The sequence below is a fragment of the Lagenorhynchus albirostris genome, chromosome 6 (genome assembly GCF_949774975.1).
Source record: "Lagenorhynchus albirostris chromosome 6, mLagAlb1.1, whole genome shotgun sequence".
NCBI classification, from domain to species: domain Eukaryota; kingdom Metazoa; phylum Chordata; class Mammalia; order Artiodactyla; family Delphinidae; genus Lagenorhynchus; species Lagenorhynchus albirostris.
In genome coordinates, this window is record NC_083100.1 from 88,951,796 (window position 1) to 88,976,140 (window position 24,345).

Consider the following 24,345-nt stretch of genomic DNA (forward strand, 5'->3'; position numbering starts at 1 on the left):
CTTATCTGAGAACAGGGGTGTGGTTTGTACAGGAACAGAGGCAACACTCCTTTTCACTCCTTGTTTGAGCTTTTCCTGTTGTCATGGCAACTGTCAACTGTCATGATGCTAGTGGGTGTGTCATTTAGCATGCTAATGTATTACAGTGACCATATAATGAGGCTCAAGGTCTACTGGAAATGAAATCTTCCACCATTTGGGGCTTAGCTGGTTATAATCAGTTCTTGTTTTTCTCTTTGCAGCTTCCCCCTGGAACTTAGATAAGAGCAATTGGTTTCCATTTGAGGGAGGGGCAGGGGTATGATTCTGGGGCAGTAGCCTTGGTGACAAAATGACACAACTATGATTACCCATATGCTCAATTTTTTCATCTCTTATATGTCTTGGCTTACATTAGTGATGACACAAGATAGAGGCATTTGTTGAGACCTGTTTGAGTCAATATAATTTTCAGCTGAGTCAGGAGTTCAGGTTGATATTCAGACTTTGAATGTTTCTAAATCTGGAAAAAAAACCCAAAACACAAGGAGTAAGATTAAGAAAAAAAAATACACTGTTACTTAACAGCTTCAAGTCGTTTCAATTTGCTTCCATACTCCCTTAGGGCAAATTGTTCCTTTGTTCTGGGAATGAGAGTAAATAGGCCTCTTTTGTTATGCAGTGTAAACTAAGACTGTCTTTTAACATGGAAATATTTGAGATACTCTAGTTCCAGGGAATTAACCTTTGGGATGATAGTAAAAGCCTGTCTTTGTTAGAGATAGGTTGCAAAAATAAAAAGTCTTCCAGAGAGGTTGGGTTTCCTCTTGTTAGAGGGCTGAGGGCCTGAAGTTAAGGGATCCACATTCATGAAAGGTAGCTTTATTGCAATACTTTGGGCACAAGAAGAGTCGAATTCAGATGGTGAAGGGTGATGCAGTTTTATAGATATGTTTGTTGCAGGAATGGGACCCCTTCCAGGGCCCGAGAGTGGGCTCTTCTTTTTTTTTTGCGGTACGCGGGCCTCTCACTGTTGTGGCCTCTCCCGTTGCGGAGCACAGGCTCCGGAGGCGCAGGCTCAGCAGCCATGGCTCACGGGCCCAGCTGCTCCGCGGCATGTGGGATCTTCCCAGACCGGGGCACGAACCCGTGTCCCCTGCATCGGCAGGCGGACTCTCAACCACTGCACCACCAGGGAAGCCCTAGTGGGCTCTTTTTTAACACTTGGAAATGAATTGTCCAAGGAGACACACATGCTGACAAAGCAAAATACTTTATTGGGAAGGAGCACCGTGGCGGAGAGCAGCAGGGTAAGGGAACCCAGGAGAACTGCCCTACCACATGGCTCACAGTCTCAGGTTTTATGGTAATGGGGTTAGTTTCCAGGTTGTCTCTGGCCAATCATCTTGCTTATACCCATATTTGATCTGATTCAGTCCTTTCTGGTGGCCCTCACATCTCTCAGCCAAGGTGGATTCCAGTGTGAAGGTTTCTGAGAGGTTGGCAGGACATATTATGGCTGGTGTCTCCTCCTTCCTTTTGGCCCCTCCCAAATTCTTCTGGCTAGTGGTAGCTTGTTAGTTCCTTTGTGAGGTAACTCATGCAAGCAGTTATTATTGTGTCTGGCCAGGGCAGGTGGTTTTGGTCCATGGTTCCCCAACATGTTCATTCACTGGAACCCACATCATTAGTGGCTACTTGGATTGACATCTTCTTTCCATTATATATCTAGCTAGTTACTTTGCACATAATAGAACTATGGGTTTTGGTTTATTTATTTATTGCCTGCCATTTTACTGAACTCCTAATAATTCTCAGCAGATTCTCTATTGTTTGGGTGGTTAATTACCCCCCAAAAATTTTTTTTCCAGTAGAACTGTTCGTTGTTTAAATTTTTAGACTGTAATGTAGATATTTAATTTGTTTAGTTTTTAGTAAATTAGACTATAAAAAATGTTGTGCTTTTTAACAGTTAAAGGATTTAAGAACATAAAAATTTAGGTCAGAGTCTACAGGTAAAAGCTATTTCTGTAATTAGGGTTGATCAGGGCTGACATTCCACATATTTGGCAGTCTGTACTGGGTCAATCTGAATGGATGTCATTTGTTCAGGTCAGACATTGGCCAGTACCCTTTACTGGTACATGTCAGTCTCGGTGTGTGATTTGTTAATGACCTTAAATAATCTGAGGAGATTTTTTAAAAGCCTATATCTAAAAGATCTTTTAGATAATCATTTTATTGAATTAATAATTAATACAATTTAATTAATACAAATTAATGTGGGTAAAAAAACCCTGAAAATGACTAAAGTCTCCAGACAAAGGGGTGGCAAGTCTAATTTATAGTAGGCAATCTGCATAGAAATCTATTGCAATCCATTCACCAGTTCAATAGTTAGAAAAGTAAAAATAACCCATCTAGTTAATCACTTGTATCTATCAATTGACATTTGGGCTGTTTCTGCCTTTGGCTATTATGAACAAAGCTGCAGTGAACATTTGTGTGCATGTGGATATATGTTTTCATTTTTCTTGGATAGATGTAACAGTGGAATTGCCACATCATGTAATAACTATATGTTTAAATTTTTGAAAACTGCCAGACCGTTTTCCAAAGCAGCTGTACTATATTGCATTTCCACCAGCAATGTATGAGGGTTCCAATTTCTCCACTTCTTTGTCAAAACTTATCTTTTTTGATTGCAGTCATCATAGTGGATCTGAAGTATGATTTTGATTTGTGTTTCTTTGATGGCTTATAATGTTGAGCATTTTTCATGTCCTTATCAGTCATTTGTATACCTTCATTGGAGAAATATCTATTCAAATTATTTGCTCATTTTTTCCATTGTGTTGTTAATTTATTATTGAATTGTGAGAATTCTTTATATATTCTGGACACAAGACCATTATCACATAAATAATTTGCAAATATTTTCTCCCATTCTGGGGGTTGACTTTTTACTTTCTTGGTGGTGTCTTTTGAAGTACACAAGTTTTTAATTTTGATGAAGTCCAGCTTATCTATATTTCATTTGTCATTTATGCATTTGGTGTCATGTCTGAGAAGGCTTTGCCTAACCCACGTTTATTTTATTCTAAGAGTTTTGTAGCTTACCTTCTACATTTAGGTCTAAGATACATTTTGAATGGATGTGTGTGTATGGTATGAGGACATTATTTTTTTGAATGTGGATATATAGTCATTGTAAACCATTTGTTGAAGAGATTATTTTTTCACCGTTGAATTTTTCTGATACCTTTTTCAAAAATCAATTTACCATAAAAATAAGACTTTATTTCTGGACTATTGATTCTGTTTCACTGATCTATATGTCTATCCTTATGGTAGTACCACACTATCCTGACTACTGTACCTTTGTAGTAACTTTAAAATCAGAAAGTTTGACTCCTTTAAGTTTGTTTTTCTTTTTAAAGATTGTTTTGGCTATTTTAAGTCCCTTGGATTTTCATGTGCATTTTAGGATCAGTTTGTTGATTTCTGGGAAAAAGCCATCTGGGATTTTGATAGGAATTACACTGAATCTGTAGATCTATTTGGAAACTATTGCAATCTTAATAACATTGTCTTCCAGTCATTAACATAAGTTACTTTTCCATTTTTTGTCTTTAGTTTCTTTCAATGATGTTTTGTAGTTTTTCATGTAGAAGTTTTAAGATTATAATTCTTTTGCTAAAGTTATTTCTAATTTTATTTGCCTGTCATATTTTCTACTCTTTTAAATGCTGTTATAAATGGAATTGTCTTCTGAATTTCATTTTTTGATTGTTCATTGCTACTGTATAAAAAATACAACTGTATTTTGTATGTTGCTTTGTACCCTGCAACCTGGTTGACTGTTTTTATAATTCGAATAATTTTCTACTGAATTGCTTAAGATTTTGTATATCTAAGGGTATATCATCTGCAAAAAGAGATGGTTTTACTTGTTTTTCAATCTGGAATGACATTCCAGATTGGAAGGATGATATTCCTTCCTTCCTTTCTATCTTTTTTTTTAATTAAAAAAATTTTCCCAATTACCCTGAGTGAATTTCCAGTACAATGCTGAATAGAGAGGCAAGAGTAGACTGTCTTATCTTGTTCCTAGTCTTAGGGAGAAAACTTTCATTTTTTTCATGGCTAAGTAAGGTATAAGCCTTTTTTGTTTTTTTGTTTGTTTTAATAGGTTGATTTTATCAATTTGAGGAAACTCACTTCTATTCCTAGTCTGTTGAGTATTTTTATGATGAAAGTCTTTTTGATTTTGTCAAGTAAACCTGTAGATTAGCCACATCAAATATTGGCTTATTGTAATGAGGGAAACTGTACACCAAAAGAGCTGTAGCTTATCTCACCCCTATCCCAAAAGAGAAGGAAAAGTAATTATAAGAGGATTTTTAGAAAAAGGTGAGTTTAGGCAAAATTTAAGTAATATTTTGTTAGGCTTAAAGTAAAACAAGGCTATGTGTACTCTCTAGAGTTCAGCATCAGGTCTGGAGTGTGAACTGGACCCAGAATCTTGTTTCTCTGGAAACTATATAGTAAGATATATGTGGAATGTTGTGTCCAGAAACTTTTCATTTTAAGCTCTGTCCCTGGGTTGTAAACTGAGCCTGCTTCTCTGTGTCTTGAGATCCTCCAGACAAGATTGAGATGCTTCATACTACTGACATAATTTCCAGCAACAAACTTTCTGATATTCTTTGGCTTTAGAAAATAAGCCATATAATAAGAGAATATTATACTTTCAACAGGGAGGCCATTACAGTTGTAGCATGTCCTTGGGATAAATATTATTTCCTGTTAACTTTGTGATAGGATTTATCTGTGACGGTTATTCCAGCCATATGACTGGCAATGTTTTGTACATGTGGCTCCCTCCCAAGAATACTTCACTGGCTTTCCCATTTTGTAGACTCTTATCCTGCCTTTACAACACTGCACAGGCAGGAAGGAGCTGTTTTCTCTTCTTCAGTGGTGATGAGATGAAGGTGTTTTCTCTATGAAGTCCTTGGCTACCTGCCAAAATAGCACCATAATAGTTATTTTCTGACTTATGCCTATTCTACATCCTTGAGGTCCAACGCTGTATTCTACATCCTTGAGTTAACTCTGTATTAATTTACTCTGTTCAATATTTCAGGACTGGTTGATGGAATAAATAGGCATTTTACTTTAGTTTTCAGGCTACGTAATTATCTGCCAGGACCAGTGACTCAAAGTACTTATTTTACCTGTTCAACTGATTCAGGAACTTTAGTGTTCATGCACACACACACACACACACACACACACACACACGTATCACATGATGCCTGTTATAATGTTAATTTCTTAGTATGCCTGCCAAAGTTATATATATATATTCTTTCTTAAATTAAATATGCTAAGAGTACTAACTCAGAGAAAAACAGATAATATGAAGGAATATCTATCATAAAATAGACATTAATGTCTTTATGTTATCTCAACTAAAATATTCTCATGATTTTAAAATTTAATATTTTCATGATTTTAAAAAATATATGTATATAGTCCTTTTCAGATTTTCTTCCCTTATACATTATTACAAAATATTGAGTATAGTTCCCTGTGTTATACAGTAGGTCTTTGTGGTTATCTATTTTATATATAATGGTGTGTCATTTATGTTTTAATTGGCCATTTGCTAATGACAAATATTTTTATAGGGAGTTAAATACCTTTTTAAAAATTAATTAGTTTATTTATATTTGTTTTTGGCTGTGTTGGGTTTTTATTGCTGCATGCGGGCTTTCTCTAGTTGCAGCGAGCAGGGGCTACTCTTCATTGTGGTGCGCGGGCTTCTCATTGCGGTGGCTTCTCGTTGCGGAGCATGGGCCCTAGGCACGCAGGCTTCAGTAGTTGCAGCACACAGGCTCAGTAGCTGTGGCACATGGGCTTACTTGCTCCATGGCATGTGGGATCTTCCCAGACTAGGGATCGAACCCATGTCTCCTGCATTGGCAGGCGGATTCTTAACCACTGTGCCACCAGGGAAGTCCCCTAAATACCTTTTTAAGAGATAAATATTTTAAAATGTAGCACCAGATTGTGATTAAGTGTACTGTCAGGTTGTCATCTATTACAAAAAAATAAAAGAGATTATACCTGGACAGTGAGATGTATTATGTACTCTAGTAAACTTGGAACTATGTCAGCCATAGAAAAGAAGCATCTGCTTCATCTCAATGGTAATACCAAGTGGTTTCTTCCTGACTTGGCAGGAAAAAGTGGCCATGAAGAAGATCTGTCAAAATCAGTGGAAGGGGAAGATACAAAATGAGGATGGATTAATAATTTTGATTTGCTTGGATTTTTTCAGAGCCATGCCATTTCTCATTCTATTTGTGGATGATGAAAGAGTGGAATGCTGCTTATAATACAAATAGAGTTGGCTTCATTTCTGAAATGATGTGAAAGTGCTAAAAATACAGTGGAATAGATGATTTATTAATTAATAATTGAAATACTTTTGACCATTATCAACCTCCCACCTACTCACCTCAAATAGGAATACCATATGATTCATATAAGCAAAGCTTAATGGATTTTATTATGATTGTGTTTTATAATGTTTTCTTCCATCATCTCTGGCCTAGGTTTCCATACTAATCACCCACATTAATTTCTTATAAGTAGTTTTGTTGACTGTGTGAGAGGTTATTCATGGTAAATTACTAGTGATACAATTCACCCAGAGTCAGACAAGTTGAATCTAATGAATCATTTGTTTGGTTCCAGCTTGATGTACATTGAGAATAAGCAATAGCTGCTATAAATCCATCTCTAAATAATGGTGCTGAAGAATGTAGGCTTACAGAAGCACATGGACCTGTGTTAAAAATCTTGCTTCAATACTATTAGTTCTGTGACCATAGGTTTCAGTTTTCTTCTTAGGAAAGAGGAACAATAAAACTAACTTCACAGAGTAGATTTACACATAAAGTGATGTATGCAAACCAATTACACAATTCCTAGCAGAAGGACAGTGTCCAATAAATGGCAGATATTAATTTTATCATTAGTGGATTTTCCTCTGTTGCATGTAGAAAAAGAACAAAAGGACAAAATTTTAATAACGTTCAAGAAATGTAGTTCAAAAGGTTTTAATATTGTTTTGCTCTCCCACTAAATCTTACTGACCACCAAAGTAAACATTTACCCATCTCAAACCTGAAAACAGCTCTTTTCATCTACCTGTTTCCAGAAGAGCTTAATAATTCTTTTGAGATTCCTTAAGAGAAAAGCAATAGAAAGACTCTGCCTGTTATAATGTTAATTTCTCAGGATGACTGCCAAAGTGATATATATATATATTCTTTCTTAAATATGCTAAGAGTACTAACTCTGAGAAAGACAATATGAAGGAAAAACTATAATAATTTGGTTATACTTAAAGATGTACTCAAAGCACCTCTATGAAAAATAAACCAGTCACTTATGTTATCCTAGTGATTGGAAACACAATTTTAAAAAATGTCATGAAGAACCTAGGGGTAAGACAGGAATAAAGACACAGACCTACTAGAGAATGGACTTGAGGATATGGGGAAGGGGAAGGGTGAGCTGTGACAAAGCGAGAGAGAGGCATGGACATATATACACTACCAAACATAAGGTAGATAGCTAATGGGAAGCAGCGGCATAGCACAGGGAGATCAGCTCCGTGCTTCGTGACTGCCAGGAGAGGTGGGATAGGGAGGGTGGGAGGGAGGGAGACGCAAGAGGGAAGAGATATGGGAACATATGTATATGTATAACTGATTCACTTTGTTATAAAGCAGAAACTAACACACCATTGTAAAGCAATTATACTCCAATAAAGATGTAAAAAAAAAAAGAAAGAATTACTTTTGTTTTTCATATTGTCACTTTTATGTATTAGACTATGGGTACTACCATTTATCTTTTTCTGTCAACATTAAAGCATGCCTTAGCTCACAATTAATTTTATTTTCTTTTGTTTTTGTATCACATTAGTCGAATAGAATAAAAAAATTCATTGCATTAACTTATTAAAACATTCTCTACCATGGTTTGATAGTTGCAAGTGTAGAGTTGTATTTTGGCTTTTTGATACTTTGTTGTAGTTTTTGTTGTGTTTGTTTTTCCTTGATGTCTCTAGATATAGTATCAAGATAAAACTCATTATGATTGTACTTAAATGGTATCTCTGACATATGATTTTCAAAAGCATCGCTAAATTCTTGCACACTGGATACTTTTTGAAAATTAATTACTAAAATGTCAAAATAAAAGAAAGCCACCATTTTCCTAAATAAAAGGCAATTACTTAATTAAGGTTTTTTTGGATAAGAATATTCAGTCTTTAATGCATGTTTTTGTATAAATTCTCCATGAGCAGTTCACAGCTCAGTTTTACAGTGTGTAATCAGCTGTCATTGTAGGCATTATGTAGCATTATATAGGCATCATAATTATTATATTTTTGCTTTTTCTGTTCAGAAGCCAAGTCTTTTGTAGATAAAAGTATAATTTTTTTCTTTTCTTTCCCCTATCAGATGTGGGTTCTGTTGAAGGACTTGCCTATCACAGAGCCTGGGATACACTGTACTGGACCAGCTCCACTACCTCATCCATCACCAGGCACACAGTGGACCAGACTCGGCCTGGAGCATTTGATAGGGAAGCCGTCATTGCCATGTCAGAGGATGACCATCCTCATGTGCTAGCCCTAGATGAATGCCAAAAGTAAGAAATTTGTATTTCTTCATTATAATTATAAGTCAAAGACTATCAAAGTTATATTAATTTTAAAGAATATTAGCATTAAAAATACAGATTTCCTTTGAAGTTCTCTTTTCACAATTCATAAAACTGTTTTTTATAAGACTGTTTTTTATTATAAATATGGATAATTGAAATCTGAACTCTTTAACTTCATTATAAGTCAAAGACTATCAAAGTTATATTAATTTTAAAGAGAATTAGCATTAAAAATACAGATTTCCTTTGAAGTTCTCTTTTCACAATTCATAAAACTGTTTTTTATAAGACTGTTTTTTATTATAAATGTGGATAATTGAACTCTTTAAATGCCAGGCATCACCTCCATGAGAGATTCAGTAAAAACAAAATTAAAGGATGAAAGGGAAAATAGAGACAATACTGTGATTGAATAGACATTTTTCATATATGTAAAAGACATTAATGCATCACTGATTGAAATCATAAATTTGAAACAAAAATAACACTATTAACAAGTATTGAAACCTAAAAGGTGTTTCTGTAATTCAATTAAGTAATTTTAACAATTGGGGATCTGTCCAATTGAAATACAGAGGAAATAAATAACAGCAATAGATCTTTGTGTGCAGCTGTAATTTCAACATTAGATACTTGACAATAGTCTACATGGTCCACATTGGTTTGATGATATATTGTGCAGGTATTTATAATAATACTTATGAAGAATTCATGGCAAGAAAAAATGTTCAGGCTATAGTATAAAATGTATAAAAAATAAAACAAATTAGAAAAAAGTTATGTTTTGGGGGATGCTATAAAGAACACAATTATATGAAAACTGAAGAATGAAGCTCAGGTTAAGTAGAAAACAAATATGTCTATGGAGTTTCACTCTTATGCAATATGGTAGGAATATTTGTTAACTACTAGAAAGTGCTTTTACTCTTAAACGAAACAAGGACACAGAAATTAGACCAATCTGGTTTCACTGAGCAGAAATAGAAGAACTTATTTTAGGTGTGTTGAAGAAAAATGGAAGAATAAAAAACAATGACTGATAAACACTAACCCTGATCACTTGAGAGAAGAAAAGAGCACATGAATTACTCAGTGTGAGAATAACTCAATCTGGATACTCTTATAGAACTAGAGATGAGAATTGACTTACTTTACTTAATTAAACATATTGAACTTATAAATTAAGACTCTAAAGTTTGAGAGATGCAGGTGAAGAGAAGGTTGACTCCTCACACAGATTTGGTTACTTAGTTCAGGTGGACACAGGCCTCTAGATGCCTGGGCAGAGCTAGTTCTGCTCACACCACTGCCCTATCACTAGGGCTTGTTGTTGAGTCAGCTACACTGATCCACCAGGAGAGTCTTAGGACAATAATAAATATCCTAAAGTTGATCAAAGGAATTTATAAGACAATTTTCAGGTAAACATGAGGGAGATCACTGATGATATTATACATGATTAATTTTAATTGATAAGTGCTTTATCCTATAATTATCAGTTACATAGTCTAAAATTACACTTTCATCTTATATATGGTGAACTGTAAATTAGATTTAAACACACTAAAGTATTTTAATTGGAAAATTATATGTAATTAAAGTTTAAAGTATAAAAATATTTTTATCATTAAACATATTAATGACGCCTTCAAATCACTTTCATATGTTAGTTGATTAACAGAAATTTTAAAATCAAATCAATTTCTAGATGAAAGACTACTTGAGTTCAAAACTTGGCTCTGTAACTAAAACTAATATTCAAGCTCTCTGGCCTCTGTTTTCTTATATGTGAAAGGGTGAAACTAAAGAAGTACTAATACCTTGGAAATTCTGTAATTCTAAAGCCCACAATCTAGAAAAATATTGCAAATAAATTGTGTATTTAATACCTCATATTATTTGGATAACTTTTTTTTTTTTTTGCGGTACGCGGGCCTCTCACTGTTGTGACCTCTCCCGTTGCGGAGCGCAGGCTGCGGACGCGCAGGCTCAGTGGCCATGGCTCACGGGCCCAGCTGCTCCGCGGCATGTGGGATCTTCCCTGACCGGGGCACAAACCTGTGTCCCCTGCCTCGGCAGGCGGACTCTCAACCACTGCGCCACCAGGGAAGCCCTGGATAACTTTTTAAACTAAATTTTTCATTTTAAAAGTTACAAGATGTGGTTAAAACTACTGCATGATTTAAGAAAGTGGAATGCCATTTTTTTTTTTGGCAAATTTACTGATTCATAGGACAAACTATTTTGACACTTTCTCACTTAGAACACTTTTATGTTCCACAGAATAGATTAAAATGCTATGAAGTAAAAAAAAAAAAAAATGCTATGAAGTATTTTAATAAAGAGCATAGATGACCCAGCTTTCCCTAATTGGTGGGGTTACTTTTTTTAATTAGCAAGTAGAAAGGTTTTTTTTTGTGTGTGTGAAGTTGAGTGTTGTCTAGTAATAAGTTTTTGCATAATACTTAAAAAACATATATTGAATAATTATGTTGGCTATAATCCTACATTGTCTTTACATGTCTTTACATAGGAATGATATATGCAATCTTGTTGGAAATATTATTCCAATTAGTTTTTCTCTGTATTTATTAAACATATTTTTTCAAAATGTATAGCAGCCTGCCTGTCAGCCTCCCTCCTTCCCTTCTTCCTTTCTTTCTTCCCTCTCTCCCTTCCTCCCTTTTTCCTTCCTTCTCCCCTTCCTCCCTCCCTCCCTCCCTCCATTCTTTTCTTCTTTTCTTCAGTTCAAAAACTGATCTTCAAGTAAACTCTTAGGGATACTCCTAAATATAAAGGGGGAGAAAGAAGAGCTGTTTCAGTAAAAGCAGGCCTTGGAGACTGGAACCCTATAGCCTCTCCACTCTTCCAGTGACCTTTAAAGGCTTCCATAGACTCCTAGGCCTTCTTCAAAGAATAGTTTGACAAACACTGATTTAAAATATTCTAGAAAATCTGTAAGTAACAGATACTATGTTTAAGGATTTGAGAGTGACCCCTGGAATTCTAGAAACAGCACTGTAATTTATAGAAAAATCACACTGATAAACAGAGGAGGGAAAAAAGACATTAAATAAATATAGGAGTTTAGTAATTGCTCTAAAACATAAACAGAGAAGAATGCAGAATTTAAAAAGCAAAGGAGAGAGAGATTTTGATTTTCACCAACTGAAGGAGAGAAATATTGTTAGGTTAAGAACGATGTCCAAAACGATAACAACACAGGATCTGCTGAAGCATTATAATAATAAGTTAGAGTATATTTGCAGTTCATAGAAAATTTAAAATAACTATTTTTGTCCCTGATTAAAATAAATCTTTACTATGCATCAAACTGATTCAGTTTAATTAAGTTACTGTTTGAGAGATAATTGTTTTTCAGAAATATTTTCCAGGTCATTTAAGAAACTGAGAAAAAAATATATGCAACTATAATATACATATTTCTCCTTATTACTAAAACTTCCTCAAGGGTCATAGAATATGAGATAAATAATTTTGCTTCTTTTTAAATAATTTGACATTGCCATGTTTCTACTAATGTTGTTACTGGTAATGAAAATTTTAATCTATTACCACAATTTTCATTTTAATTAGTTTAATGTTTTGGACCAACTGGAATGAGCAGCATCCAAGTATCATGAGATCTACTCTGATTGGGAAAAATGCTCAAGTGGTGGTCAGTACAGACATACTCACTCCAAATGGACTCACCATTGACCACCGTGCAGAGAAGCTGTATTTCTCAGATGGCAGCCTAGGAAAAATTGAAAGGTGTGAATATGATGGATCCCAGAGACATGTAAGTTAACTGAGAATTTCTTGATTATGGATTTGGAAAATGATACATTTGGAAAATACATGCTTTATAGTGCCTAAAATATGCATGTTAAGGGATTTCAAAATAGCTAATTGTTCGAACCAGTACAACTGAATAATCTGTTCAGTGAAAAACAAAACAGCAGATAAAATTTTGAAAACTTTCTTAAGTGCATTTGCTACCATGGAGACAGTCCAACTCTTATGGAGAAACAATAACTGATTTTCTCCTAGTTATGAATTGAATTGGTATTGTTAGAGTGATTTGCGTAAACTTCATTGTTATTTATAATTTTTTAAAATGTGAAATGAAATTGGTTAGCTGCCCTAGGATAAAAGAACATTGGAAAGTAATGAAATGATCCTCTGTCTGTGTTTGGGTCCTCAAAGCAACCTCAGAAGCTTTGAAGAGAGAAGAGTGGAATTCCTTTCACAGGCTCATTCTCTGTCTCTTTTCTCTGAATTCCAAATAAAATGTTAATGGGAGTGTCTTTATGCTGCCCCTGGAGAACATTTACAGGAGATATTTAGGGCCTGTAGAATGGTGAACGTCCAGTGCCTCACCTTATCTTATGAGGACGGTAGCCCTTGGCATCTGGGAAAACTCAGGGTTCAGAAGGGTAAGGTCTGGTTTGTTACACCACTGGAGGAATCTACCCCAGCCCCTCTTCACCAGTGCATGCTTGAATGACAAAATGATCTTGAGGCTCTTAGCTCTTCCACTGAGCTTCTGGAAGGACCATCTTCATGGGCCATATTTTCTCTATCACAACTACAGTGCCTTATGGTATTAAAGCAACATAGAGAATACGTATGAATAGCTGTGGCAGTATTTCAGTAAAACTTTATTTACAGAAGCAGGCAACCAAACAGCAGGCCATATTTGCTAACACCTGATTTATACCATTAAGCACACTGTTTAATTCAATTGAGTATATACCTGTACGTATATATCTACATGTTATATGTAATATAGATATATATATCTATACTTACGTACATATATAATATTAAACATGTATATATACACACGTTATATAGTGAAACATAGATATTTATCTTAGGGCAACTAACTAAATGTATATATACATATATGTGCATATTGCATATACATATATTGCCTATATGTATATATGTGTGTATATATAGATATGTGTATGTGTGTGTGTATGTATGTGTGTGTGAGTTTCTTGAAGAAGGAACAAGTGCATTGATTTACATTCTAGTATAGGCACCTCATCTAATTGTGGAGTGGATACTTCAAGTAGCAGTGATATAGTACAGTTGAGTGCTTAAGGAAAATTGAAATAATCAGCTAAGATCTGATGAGTTCAGTTTGTGCTAAAGGTAATAACTCTGATCAAAGAATTCTTTGCCTAAATTCTTGGTCTGTCTTTTCAATTAAAGGCCATGTGACCTAAGGCAAATTACTTAGTCTTTATGAATTCTAGTTTTCTGACATGCAAATTTCAGGGTTATTATGAGGATATAGTGTGAAAATATATGGCTCAGAATACAGCAAAGAAATCCTAAATGAACTTAGTGGGTAATGCTTTTGAAAAATAGGTAAATCATTATCCTGGATATGGTATTATTTTGTATTATGGCCTAATACAGAAAATGCTTCTGTAACTCCTTCTAACAACATTTTGTCCACTTTAACTTATTTTTTATGTACATGGTTTTCTTTTCCCTCCTCAGTCTACTGTTATGTATGATACTTATAGCTACTCAAGGTGATCCAGTAATCAGATAGCTCTGATCTAAATAATTCAAAGGCTTTCTTTTGACATTAAAAAAATATGCACAGTTATGATTCCAGCTCTCCATTTCCCATCCTAGTCTAAACCAGGATAATTTCTGGCTGGTTGTAGTTAACAATGCTATATTGTACATTTGAAGAGGCTAAGAGAGTATATTTTTATAGTTTTTACTGCCAAAAAAAAATTGTAACTATGTGAAGTGATGGATATATTAACTAAACTTATTGTGGTAATCATTTTGTAGTATATACATATATCAAATCATTATGTTCTATACTTTAAACTTACATAATGTTATATGTAAATTATATGCCAGTAAAGCTGGACAGAAAGATTTCTGTCCTGTAGAGATGACAATGTTGAGTAGAGAACATTACTTTAAAGGATACGGGTGTATTCCCCCATACAACATTGATCCATTTTGTCTCAAAGTTAGAACTACAGAATCCTTTTCCTCTTCTCCAGTAAATCAGCTTTACCATCAAAATTTCTGGTTGGGCCTAAAAATTGGGAAAATATTTCAATGTTTATTACGTTCTTACATGAATCTCACTATTTTGCTGGTTTTCCAGATTCTATTGCCAGTGTTGATCATGGGTACCTTGAATTTACCACCAACTTATATACTCTTTGTGATATATATTGTTTCCTATATTTTAGTCATGATTTTACAACTAGAACTTGTTATCTGTTCCTGAATTCCATTTTTTAATTGACATGAATTTCTGAATACTTATTACACTTTAAATTGCCTGTTTTCGTGAACAATCAGCTGTTTATATAATCTATTACTAATATAAGCGTAGAATTGTGAGGCTGAGAGTATAACTGAGGAGCTAGGTCATCTCCTATTATCTTTAGAAAAGGTTAAATATGCAATCTGGCTTATGTTTCAAGATTTTAAAAAAGGATATTTCCTGAGGAAGAAAGAAATACTACTTATTCTGAAAAAAATATTCTGGGGATATGGCATAATATTATAGAAGTCTCAGAAACTCTAAAAACTCTTCTATTATCTGATAACTGTTGAAAAAGTGGACCAATTTGTCTAATACCCTATCCATTCACTCCCCAGTTTTATATTTTTAATTACATGTACAAAAGTGTGAACAATATCAATTATTAATTTGATTTGTGCCTATCCACTTGAGTTGAAGTCTTGGAAATCAAAAGATACCTTCTGGAACAGATTTCTTTCTAAATCCTCACAGAACCTAAGAGCTCCTTATCTGAAAAACTTGCATGTAACCAGTTCATTCATTCTAATCTTCATTTGATCTCTCTGTACCAGGCCCTTTTGTTTATGTGTGTGTGTGTTTCCTACTATGTCTGTTCCTGACTCCTATATGGTTCCCCTTGGGCAAAAATACTAATGTAATTGATATATATCCATCCAATTACATATATATATATACACACACACATATATACATATAATACACATGCATGTATACATATATATTTAAAATAGATCAAGTAACCAACATAATTAATTTCATTTTTACATTTTTGGAATACACTGTACAAGGCACTGCAGAAATGTGTGATGGGGTATAATCATGGAGTTAAAAAGAATGACATTTAGGAAGTAAAAATATAGAAGGTTAAAATAGTCTATGAAAGACTTAAAATGCCAAGAAATATAAGAAGAGATGTAAAACATTGTTTAATTTATAAAGTCAAAAAGAACTGAGACAATGCAATATAAATGAGTGACCAGAGAAATAATAATTTCAGAAAGAAACATTTCCTTTGCATAGATGTATATTTTCTAGCTTTGGATGACACAGATGATCATAGAGCATATAGAGAGATCAGATATCCCCAGGGGAGGTGACAGATTGGAAAGAAGCTAGACATTAAAATCTGAAATATTTGAGAGAGCATCTTCTTTAATGAAAAGAAAGCAAGCTGTTTATTAAGTTAATTGATAAAGTTTGGAGAGATTCTTGTAAATCTAGGCATTTTGAGCCTACAAAGTCAGTATAGTGCTATTCCTCTCCCAAAGTGTGTTTGAAGAGCCCTTCTTCTCTTGAATTTCCATAGGAATTAAACTGTGGCCAAGCACTGTTTTTAAACTCTGGTTTAAACAGTCTGATAGGCTTAATTCCTGCATTACATCTTAAAGCCTTTAAATGCTCATGTACATTATAAATCTTTAGAATGGAACACAGTTATGTAGATTTGTTCTTATCAGGAAATCTTTTTTTTTTTTTTAACATGGTATGCCATGGGCTTAAGTGTTTGTAGGGATTTGAAAAATACTGATATACTATTTACCAGTCACTTAGCTTATTAGAGGAATATTATAGAACCCATTACTAATCAGTAGATTAGGGAAAGAGATCCTTTCAAACATCAAAAGAGAAATCAGAAAAAAAATGTGTTTTTTAAAGTACATTTTACCTTTTCTATTATAGTTATGTGATAATATTTAGCTAAACAAATTCATTCATAGGTTTAATTTCTTTTGTCAAACTCAGAGTTAGATTTTATTTTTGTTTCATCTTATAATGAGGTCATAATAAAATACAAGTACACACAGTTTAAATCTGACCTGTATTGATAAAAATATACAATAATTGGCTGGGTTTTTTTTAATTTTAAATACACATTAACTTGTATGGTGGTCCTACCTATAAATTTTATTGAGGAAAGCATTCTCTGTCTAACAATATACAATTGAATGCTTTTGTGTGATCTAGTTATTAGGGAAAAAAACAGATAATAATTTCATTCTGTTTTATTTTTATTTCTGTTCTATATCTGTTGTTCCAGTAGATGAAACAATAACTAATGTTGACAGGGGCTAAGACAGCATGATTATAGCCTTTCTCCCTGGTGTTACCCTGTAAGTGTTAATCATTTCTTGGAAGGCATCTGCTACCTGAGTGACACAAACCCTTCCAGAAGAGATGTTGTTTATATTCCTAGAAATTGCAATTGCTGATGTTTCTTACTTTTGACATTCTTTTAGAAACTTTGTCCAGAGTTCTTTTTTTTTTTTTTTTTTTTTTGGTTTGGTTTGGTTTTTTTTCAGAGTGTATTCCCAGGCAGAAAAAATAAGTCCTAAGACCTCTTTAGAATGAGAAGGATACAGGATAATCTGTCTTCTAGATAAACACATTCTGATGACATGAACTCTTTTGACTGACAATAGGAAAAATAGTTTTTTTTAATTAGTCAATTAAAAGTAAGATCAAACACAAGAATATTTGATGTCCTATTTTTTATGGCACCAAATATTTTCTTTCTCCTTATAAAATCAGTTATTTCATTCCATAAATGAATCAAGAAATAGATCTATCTATCATCTCTCTCTCTCTCTATCCATCCATCTGTATCTTCTACCTAATCTGTCAATGTCTATGCTATCTACTCTTTTGATAATATAGTTTTATTTATGCTATGAAACCTAGAAAGCCCGAACTCTGAAACTTATAGAATAAGTTTTGATGCCCAGAAAAGTGAATTTTCTGACGACATGTTAAGTTTGAATTAGTCAGTTCAAAACCATATCCTGTCACCAAAGAAAAGGCACTGTGGTTTCAACTTTATAAAACATGTAAAACATTTTAATTTAACAATTTAAATGTTTGATTTAAAAATCAATGTCAGCATAAGTAGTCACTAAAAAGTTAAGTGAACTGGAAATTTTTCCACCATTAACTGGAATAATCCAGTATTATTTCACAAATTAGGAAACTCAGACCACAAAAGGCTACATTAATTTCTAATGTTCCTGTGTCCAATATCTAATGTCAGTTATAATTCCCAGCTCTTTATTAAAGCCAATATTATTGTTATTATTTATTTTGTTTATTATTATTTTTTTATTATTATTTAATTTTAATTTTTTGGCCGAGCTGTGCAGCAGGTAGGGATCTTAATTCCCCAACCAGGGATCAAACCCGCACCCCCTGCAGTAGAAGTGTGGAGTATTAAACACTGGACCACCAGGGAAGTCCCCCAATGTCCCTTTTTTTATTTTAAAAATGTTCTATAACATTCCCATTCCTATTGAAAATGAAATTTTGTATTATATCTATATATAGGTAGATAACTTTTCAAAACTCAAATTAATATCTAAGTATAAATAAATATAAAGTAATTTATAATAAAATAGGACATATTCCAATATGTAACTGTACAAAAATAAGAGAGAAAACATGAGGAAGTGATCAAGATCTTTTCACTTATGCCTGGAATCATCATGAATGTGACAGCTGTGAAGGCAGACTCATATCAGGTGTGTTGTACTGGATACTCAAGTACTGAGAGCAGTGCTGCCCTGGGTGATGTATTTTCAAAATTGGTAATGAGTTCTTGATAAAATTCTAAACAAAATGAAGTGAAGCCATCCCTCAGTTTACATGGAATGTGACTGCCTCCATTGTACATCACTAAGATGGAAAATTGTTTTAAATGAAATATGAAGAAAAGTCTCCTGACAGCAAGTGATCTTTCTACTCTGTCTCTAATGCCTCAAACACATGGGATGCTGGGCCTGTCAACAGCTAGATGGACCATAGCCAAGAAGGAAGAGTGTCTGTTTGTTAGTGGAAGCATTCTGTGAACTTGAATTCTAACAGATGAGCCAATGGAATATAAGGAACTGACTGTATCCATTGTCTGCTGTATAACAGGCGTGCAGTCAGGTATATTACAAATGAGTCCATTGACTACCAAATCCTGTAGGGCTGCTGAAAACTCAGGTGTTTTATTGCCTTTGATGTATCTTTGAATTCAAGAGGCACCATTCAATATTCAGATTATTATATCCAGTATTATCTTCTATACATTTCAAGTGTCCTTGGATATTAATAGTTATTCAGGTTACAATCTGAACTTAACAACTTCCTAATATTTAAATAATCTTAATAACTTTCTAATCTTTAAGGATAATAAATGAATACATAGAAATGTAATAAAAAAGGAAAGAATAAGACAATATAATTCTATGAATCAATTAAAAATGATGACATGAAATATACCTATTTCATGGGAGATTCAGTATCTATGAAGTGAAAAACACAGATTGAACAAATTAACACACTGTCACCCAGTGAACCTGGACATTGTTGTTTTACTGTATGAAGTTCTGAATCTTATTGAAGCCTTTTGTCTTAACTGGCTTTCTCTGACACCACTCTGGCAGAGGAAAGTAAGAGCTCTTGCCTTGTTACCGTCAGGTGGAGGAGGAAGCCTAGGTCCCTCACCTAGCCTCTGTTGACATCTGAGGCAGAATTGGGACTTCCCTACTTCTGGATGGGGATGTGAGTTCCAGCTCCCCACTGGGTGTCCACTGTCACCACTGTGGAGGTGACCTCATTACCACCAGATGACATGGAAATCCAGATTCTCCTCTGTGCTTCTTCTGACACCACTCCAGTGGGGAGGGGGTGGGTCCGGCATTACTGCCAGGTGTGGGTGGAAGTCCAGTCTCCCAACTTGGCCTTTGCTGGTGTGGGTGTGGATGGGTCACAGTTTTTTTTGTTTGTTTTTTTTTTAATGTGGTATTTGCCTAGAGTAGAGCAGTTACCGTCTAAAATTTTCTACCTTACTAGTTAGAATCTTGCCTGGTCTTTTGGCTTCAGAGAGCAGGCTTCTGTTCTTTTCTGTGCATTTAGCATTTTGGCATTTCTGGGTTGCCAGCTTATTCAGTTCCAAGTCTGGGATATATGAGGCAAAAATAAAACCCCCGGAACTCACCACCGTGTTGTTCCTTAGTCCCAAGGTCCATAGCTGGGCTGCTTTCTCCTCTCCACCTTTCAGTCTTCTTATATTTGTTTTATATATATTTTCCAGGTTTTTAAGCTGTACTTAGTGAGAGGAATCCAGAAAATATGTCTACTCCATCTTCCCAGAGGCGGAAGTCAGTGTGCTTATAGATTTTTAGAAATTCAAAATAGAAAAAAGGATATGCCTCATATTTATTGTTTTATAAAATATTTTTAAAGATATAAGCTATGTTCTACAAGTCTCTAAAACAGCAAAATGTTTGTCTGTGTATTGACAGTAGATCTAATTGAGGTAAGATTTATTAAATCACACATGATGTGACATGATTTACTAGAATCCAAAGACATTGAAACACTGGTCCTCCATGTGAGAGAAACAAAGGTTGTGGAAATAAAGATGATGAATTGTGTTGTCTAAATTTTATCATCTTTAACTCTATGATGTGTACACATAATCACCGAGTGAATACAATAAAGTACATATGGTGATTATGACATTGCCAAATACAGGTGCCTGAGTGAGAATAAGAAGGGAGGAGGAAAAATGTGAAATTGGTGTTAGATTAAATTGTTTTAATTCCTGGCTCTGGTTATAAAGAGATGTATGATCTTTAGCAATTAAGTGTATCTGTTTGAATCTCAGGCTCTACATATTGAGCTAGGTTCAAAATTTTCTTCCAAATTTAACCTTTTATGACTCTACCATTGGTTATGTGGAACTCAACTAGATCAGTCTTTGGATATATCTTTTCACACATTAATATGCATAATAAATGATGCCACATATTGTTTATTTTAACAAACAGTTAAATTTTAAGTTTTAATAACAAAAGAGAACATACTCCCTTTCAAGAAGCAGTATGATGTGGCAGAAATTAACAAGGTTAGATTGTAGAAACAGACATGTATTTGAAACTTGCATCCTTGACATATTGTTTAATAATCGTGGGGCATTTTCTTAACCTTTTTGTGCCTTAGTTTCTTCTGTAAAATAGGACTAATATTTTATGCCTCACAGAGGATATTTTGAAGAATTAGCTTTTATTATATGCAACCTGTTACCTGACAATAGTCGACAAATATTAAATCTTATAAAACTCCCCTTGAATAATGAAAATTTAAAAAACTAAATTAAAAATTGTATAACGATATTCACTACACACATATAAATTTATATGAGCATGAATTATATCAATTAGACTAAATCATAAATTACCTCATTGCCTCTTCTATAGGATTACTAGCATCTGAAGAGTAAAATTTGTTTTTCATCTTTGTCTCTCCAAAAGCAAAGTACAAAAGCAAATGTACCAAAGTCTGGTACATTGCTGTATTCAGCAAATATTTGCTGAAGCAATGAGTAAATGGATGAATAAACTGAAAGAAAAATTATAACAATGTTTCCCTGAATAAAATGAAAAAGTAAACTACTTAAAAAAAATAGACCAAAATCAAAACTTATCTATTTCAAAGGCCTCAGCCATCCAGAGTAATTTTCTGAAAGCTGTACAACTGATATTCCTATTTTGTAAGGTAAGAATGTTATTGCAGTAGGGTTAATGGTGTTTAGTTTTACCACAATCCCTTTGATTTAAATCCACATACATTTCAGTGATGGTTCAGCTTGGTTAGTCGTGCAAATTAAAGTGTTACTGAAGCTGGACTCTCTCCATAGAGATGTGTTCCTGGAGGAGAAAAATGGTCAGTATCCAGGGCAACTAGTGTATTCACCCAGAAAATAACAGGTGTTCCCTCAGCATGTGATGCTGATACTGATGGATTGATTTAATATTTCTTGGAAGATTTCAATTTGTTAGGCATTAGACAGAATTTTCAAAAGTAGCCACCTGTCCCACCTGCCTCATTGTAGAAATTTAAATACAAAGATGAAAAGAACAGATAGCTAAGGAAAGCCATCCTGCACACACACACACGTGTGTGTATCTATCCATATCTATATCTACCTATTCTATATCTATATGTATAAATGAGCATAATGCTTTCAGATTATTTTTCTTTGCAAACTGAACAGAAGGATAAGCAAATAAAAACGTTTAAAACATATTTTCTTTGGTGAAATAAATTAGTAGATATGGGAAGAGTAAGAGATTAAAAATTTTTATATTTAAATTCAGGAAATTCTGAATTAACTTACATGAATTTTTCTCTTCTCTGAATTCCTGATTAAACTTCTGAATTGTTCTTTAGCTGATTTTAATCTGTTTCTTATTAGTTTTACGTGCATGTAAGTCAACATGAATTTATTTAAGCTTGAGACAATATCTTGAATTTTCTTTCTGTGTTTGGCTCTTGAAAACATTTAGAATGCCAGCAAACTGATTAAAACCAATTAACTAATTATTATTTCAGCTATTTAAAAAACTATTTAAAGTAGTTTACAATAAAAGCTCAGGTATAATATGACTGTAAATAAATAACAAAAGAGTAAATTTATTCCTGAGCTTCCCAGCAGCCAAGACATTAGGGCAACCTATTAAGTTATACAGTACTTTGATTTAGTGTAAGGGGACAAAATTGTTTAGCCAGAAAAATAGATGTTTGCTGTGGCCCTAAGATGCAAAAGATTATTGTAATGAGATCTTTTATTTACATGAGAACCTTTGAGAATATATAAAAACTAATGAAAATTAAAATGCTAAATAATTTCTACTGGCAGATATGAACAAATCATCAAAAGAAATATGGCTGGCCATCAACATGTAAAATACATTTAATAATTTTCAATTAAGTTGTTCAATTACTAAAAAGACAAGCTAATATTTAAAACTAAATGAAGTTAGTAAGATACAGGAGCTGAGTTATTGTGTAATTATTAAAGATCAAGAAATAATAAAGAAAAATGGAGGGGAAATGTAAATAATGTTAACTAAAGGTATATCTGGGAAGTAAGACTAAATTATTCATACGAAAAGGGGAACTGTTAATAACAAGCAATACTTCAGATTCTTAGGCTAGTATTTCCACCAGGATTCAAACAGAATCCTATGACCACTAATGTAGCAGCTGCAAATTTGTATAGTCAATAGTTTATCCTGCTAAGATGGTAATTCCAGACATTGAGGGCCAAAGTATCCAGGTGTTTTTCTCCAGAATTAGGCACTGGAGCTGAGCACAAGTGAGGAAGGAAGGGCAAATCACTTCATGTGGTTCTACTGGCCATTTTGGAAAACTGAGACTATTCAGCTGACCCGGCCTTCTACCTCTGGGGCTGCTGAATGGAAGGAACATTACAGGGCTTGTTAGTTGAATAAAAAATAAACACCCCAGAATAACACTGCCTTGGGCAAGAGAAAAGAGCATACATTTCTTAATTTGTCAATGATATGCTAGAAAAAGTAGAACAATTTCTTAATGCCAAATGTACAATAGAATCTCCTGGGGAGCTTTTGTGTAATACAGTAGCTGAGCCCTCCCCCACGCTCCACCCCAGGACAATTAAATCAGAATTCCTGGAAGAGGCATGGGTTTTAATTTTAGTTTCCAGTTGATTTTCATGTGTAATCAAAATTGGGATTTACCATAATAAGCTGTTAGAAACATAAAGGAGAGTTTACTCAATGTGTAATTGAATATATGCTAAATGAGAATATCTATATCTGTATGTCTATATCTATATATTTAAAATCCTAGTTTGGATCTCGCTCTCCTGATTCTGAATTTCTAGGAGAGTTGGCATAGGAATTATCCCAATTTTGGTCTTCACAGTGCCTAGCACATTTTCCCCCAAATATGGAACTCTTATCATTGTTATTGGGTGATACACAGAAACATCGTCAATTTAAAGTTAATGACATAGTGTGAAAAACCATTCTATTCTTAGTGTTTTTGCAATCCTTTGACTTTGGAAGAAAAATTAAGTGTGTTGCTATATATATTTAACACCCCTGTGTTGCTGTTACTGAGAGAGAGAGGGAGAGAGAGACAGAGACAGAAAGGGCAGGGGAGAGAACTCAGACTAAACTTTGGTGGGTAATGATATTTAATTGTAATTTGATAGCATTGTTTCCATTTCTTTGTAGATATTTTGAGATTTGCATTCTATTTCTTTTAACCGTTACTGAATTTCCCTTTATATAATGAGTCAATTTAATGAACAGTTCAAGATAAATGATAGTAGAAGTTGTATTCAGATACGGGAAAAAAAATGTGAAAACATTTTTCTCCATTCAGATTTGTAAAAAAACAGAGCCTGAAGCAAGAGTTTATATTTTGATTCCTTATTAGATATGCAATCCCAGGAAGTAGTAGTGAGGGAAGAAAAGAATGGG

At 33.9% G+C, this 24,345-nt stretch overlaps 1 protein-coding gene across 1 annotated transcript in view; it reads left to right on the top strand.

The window, feature by feature from the left end:
• The window catches only part of LRP1B (LDL receptor related protein 1B), a 1,442,028-nt gene that overhangs the window by 1,100,169 nt on the left and 317,514 nt on the right, over window positions 1–24,345 (top strand). The window contains exons 42-43 of the mRNA XM_060151186.1: window positions 8,529–8,718; window positions 12,331–12,535. Of these exons, the coding sequence (XP_060007169.1) occupies window positions 8,529–8,718; window positions 12,331–12,535 (395 nt within the window). The remainder of the gene's footprint in view (window positions 1–8,528; window positions 8,719–12,330; window positions 12,536–24,345) is intronic.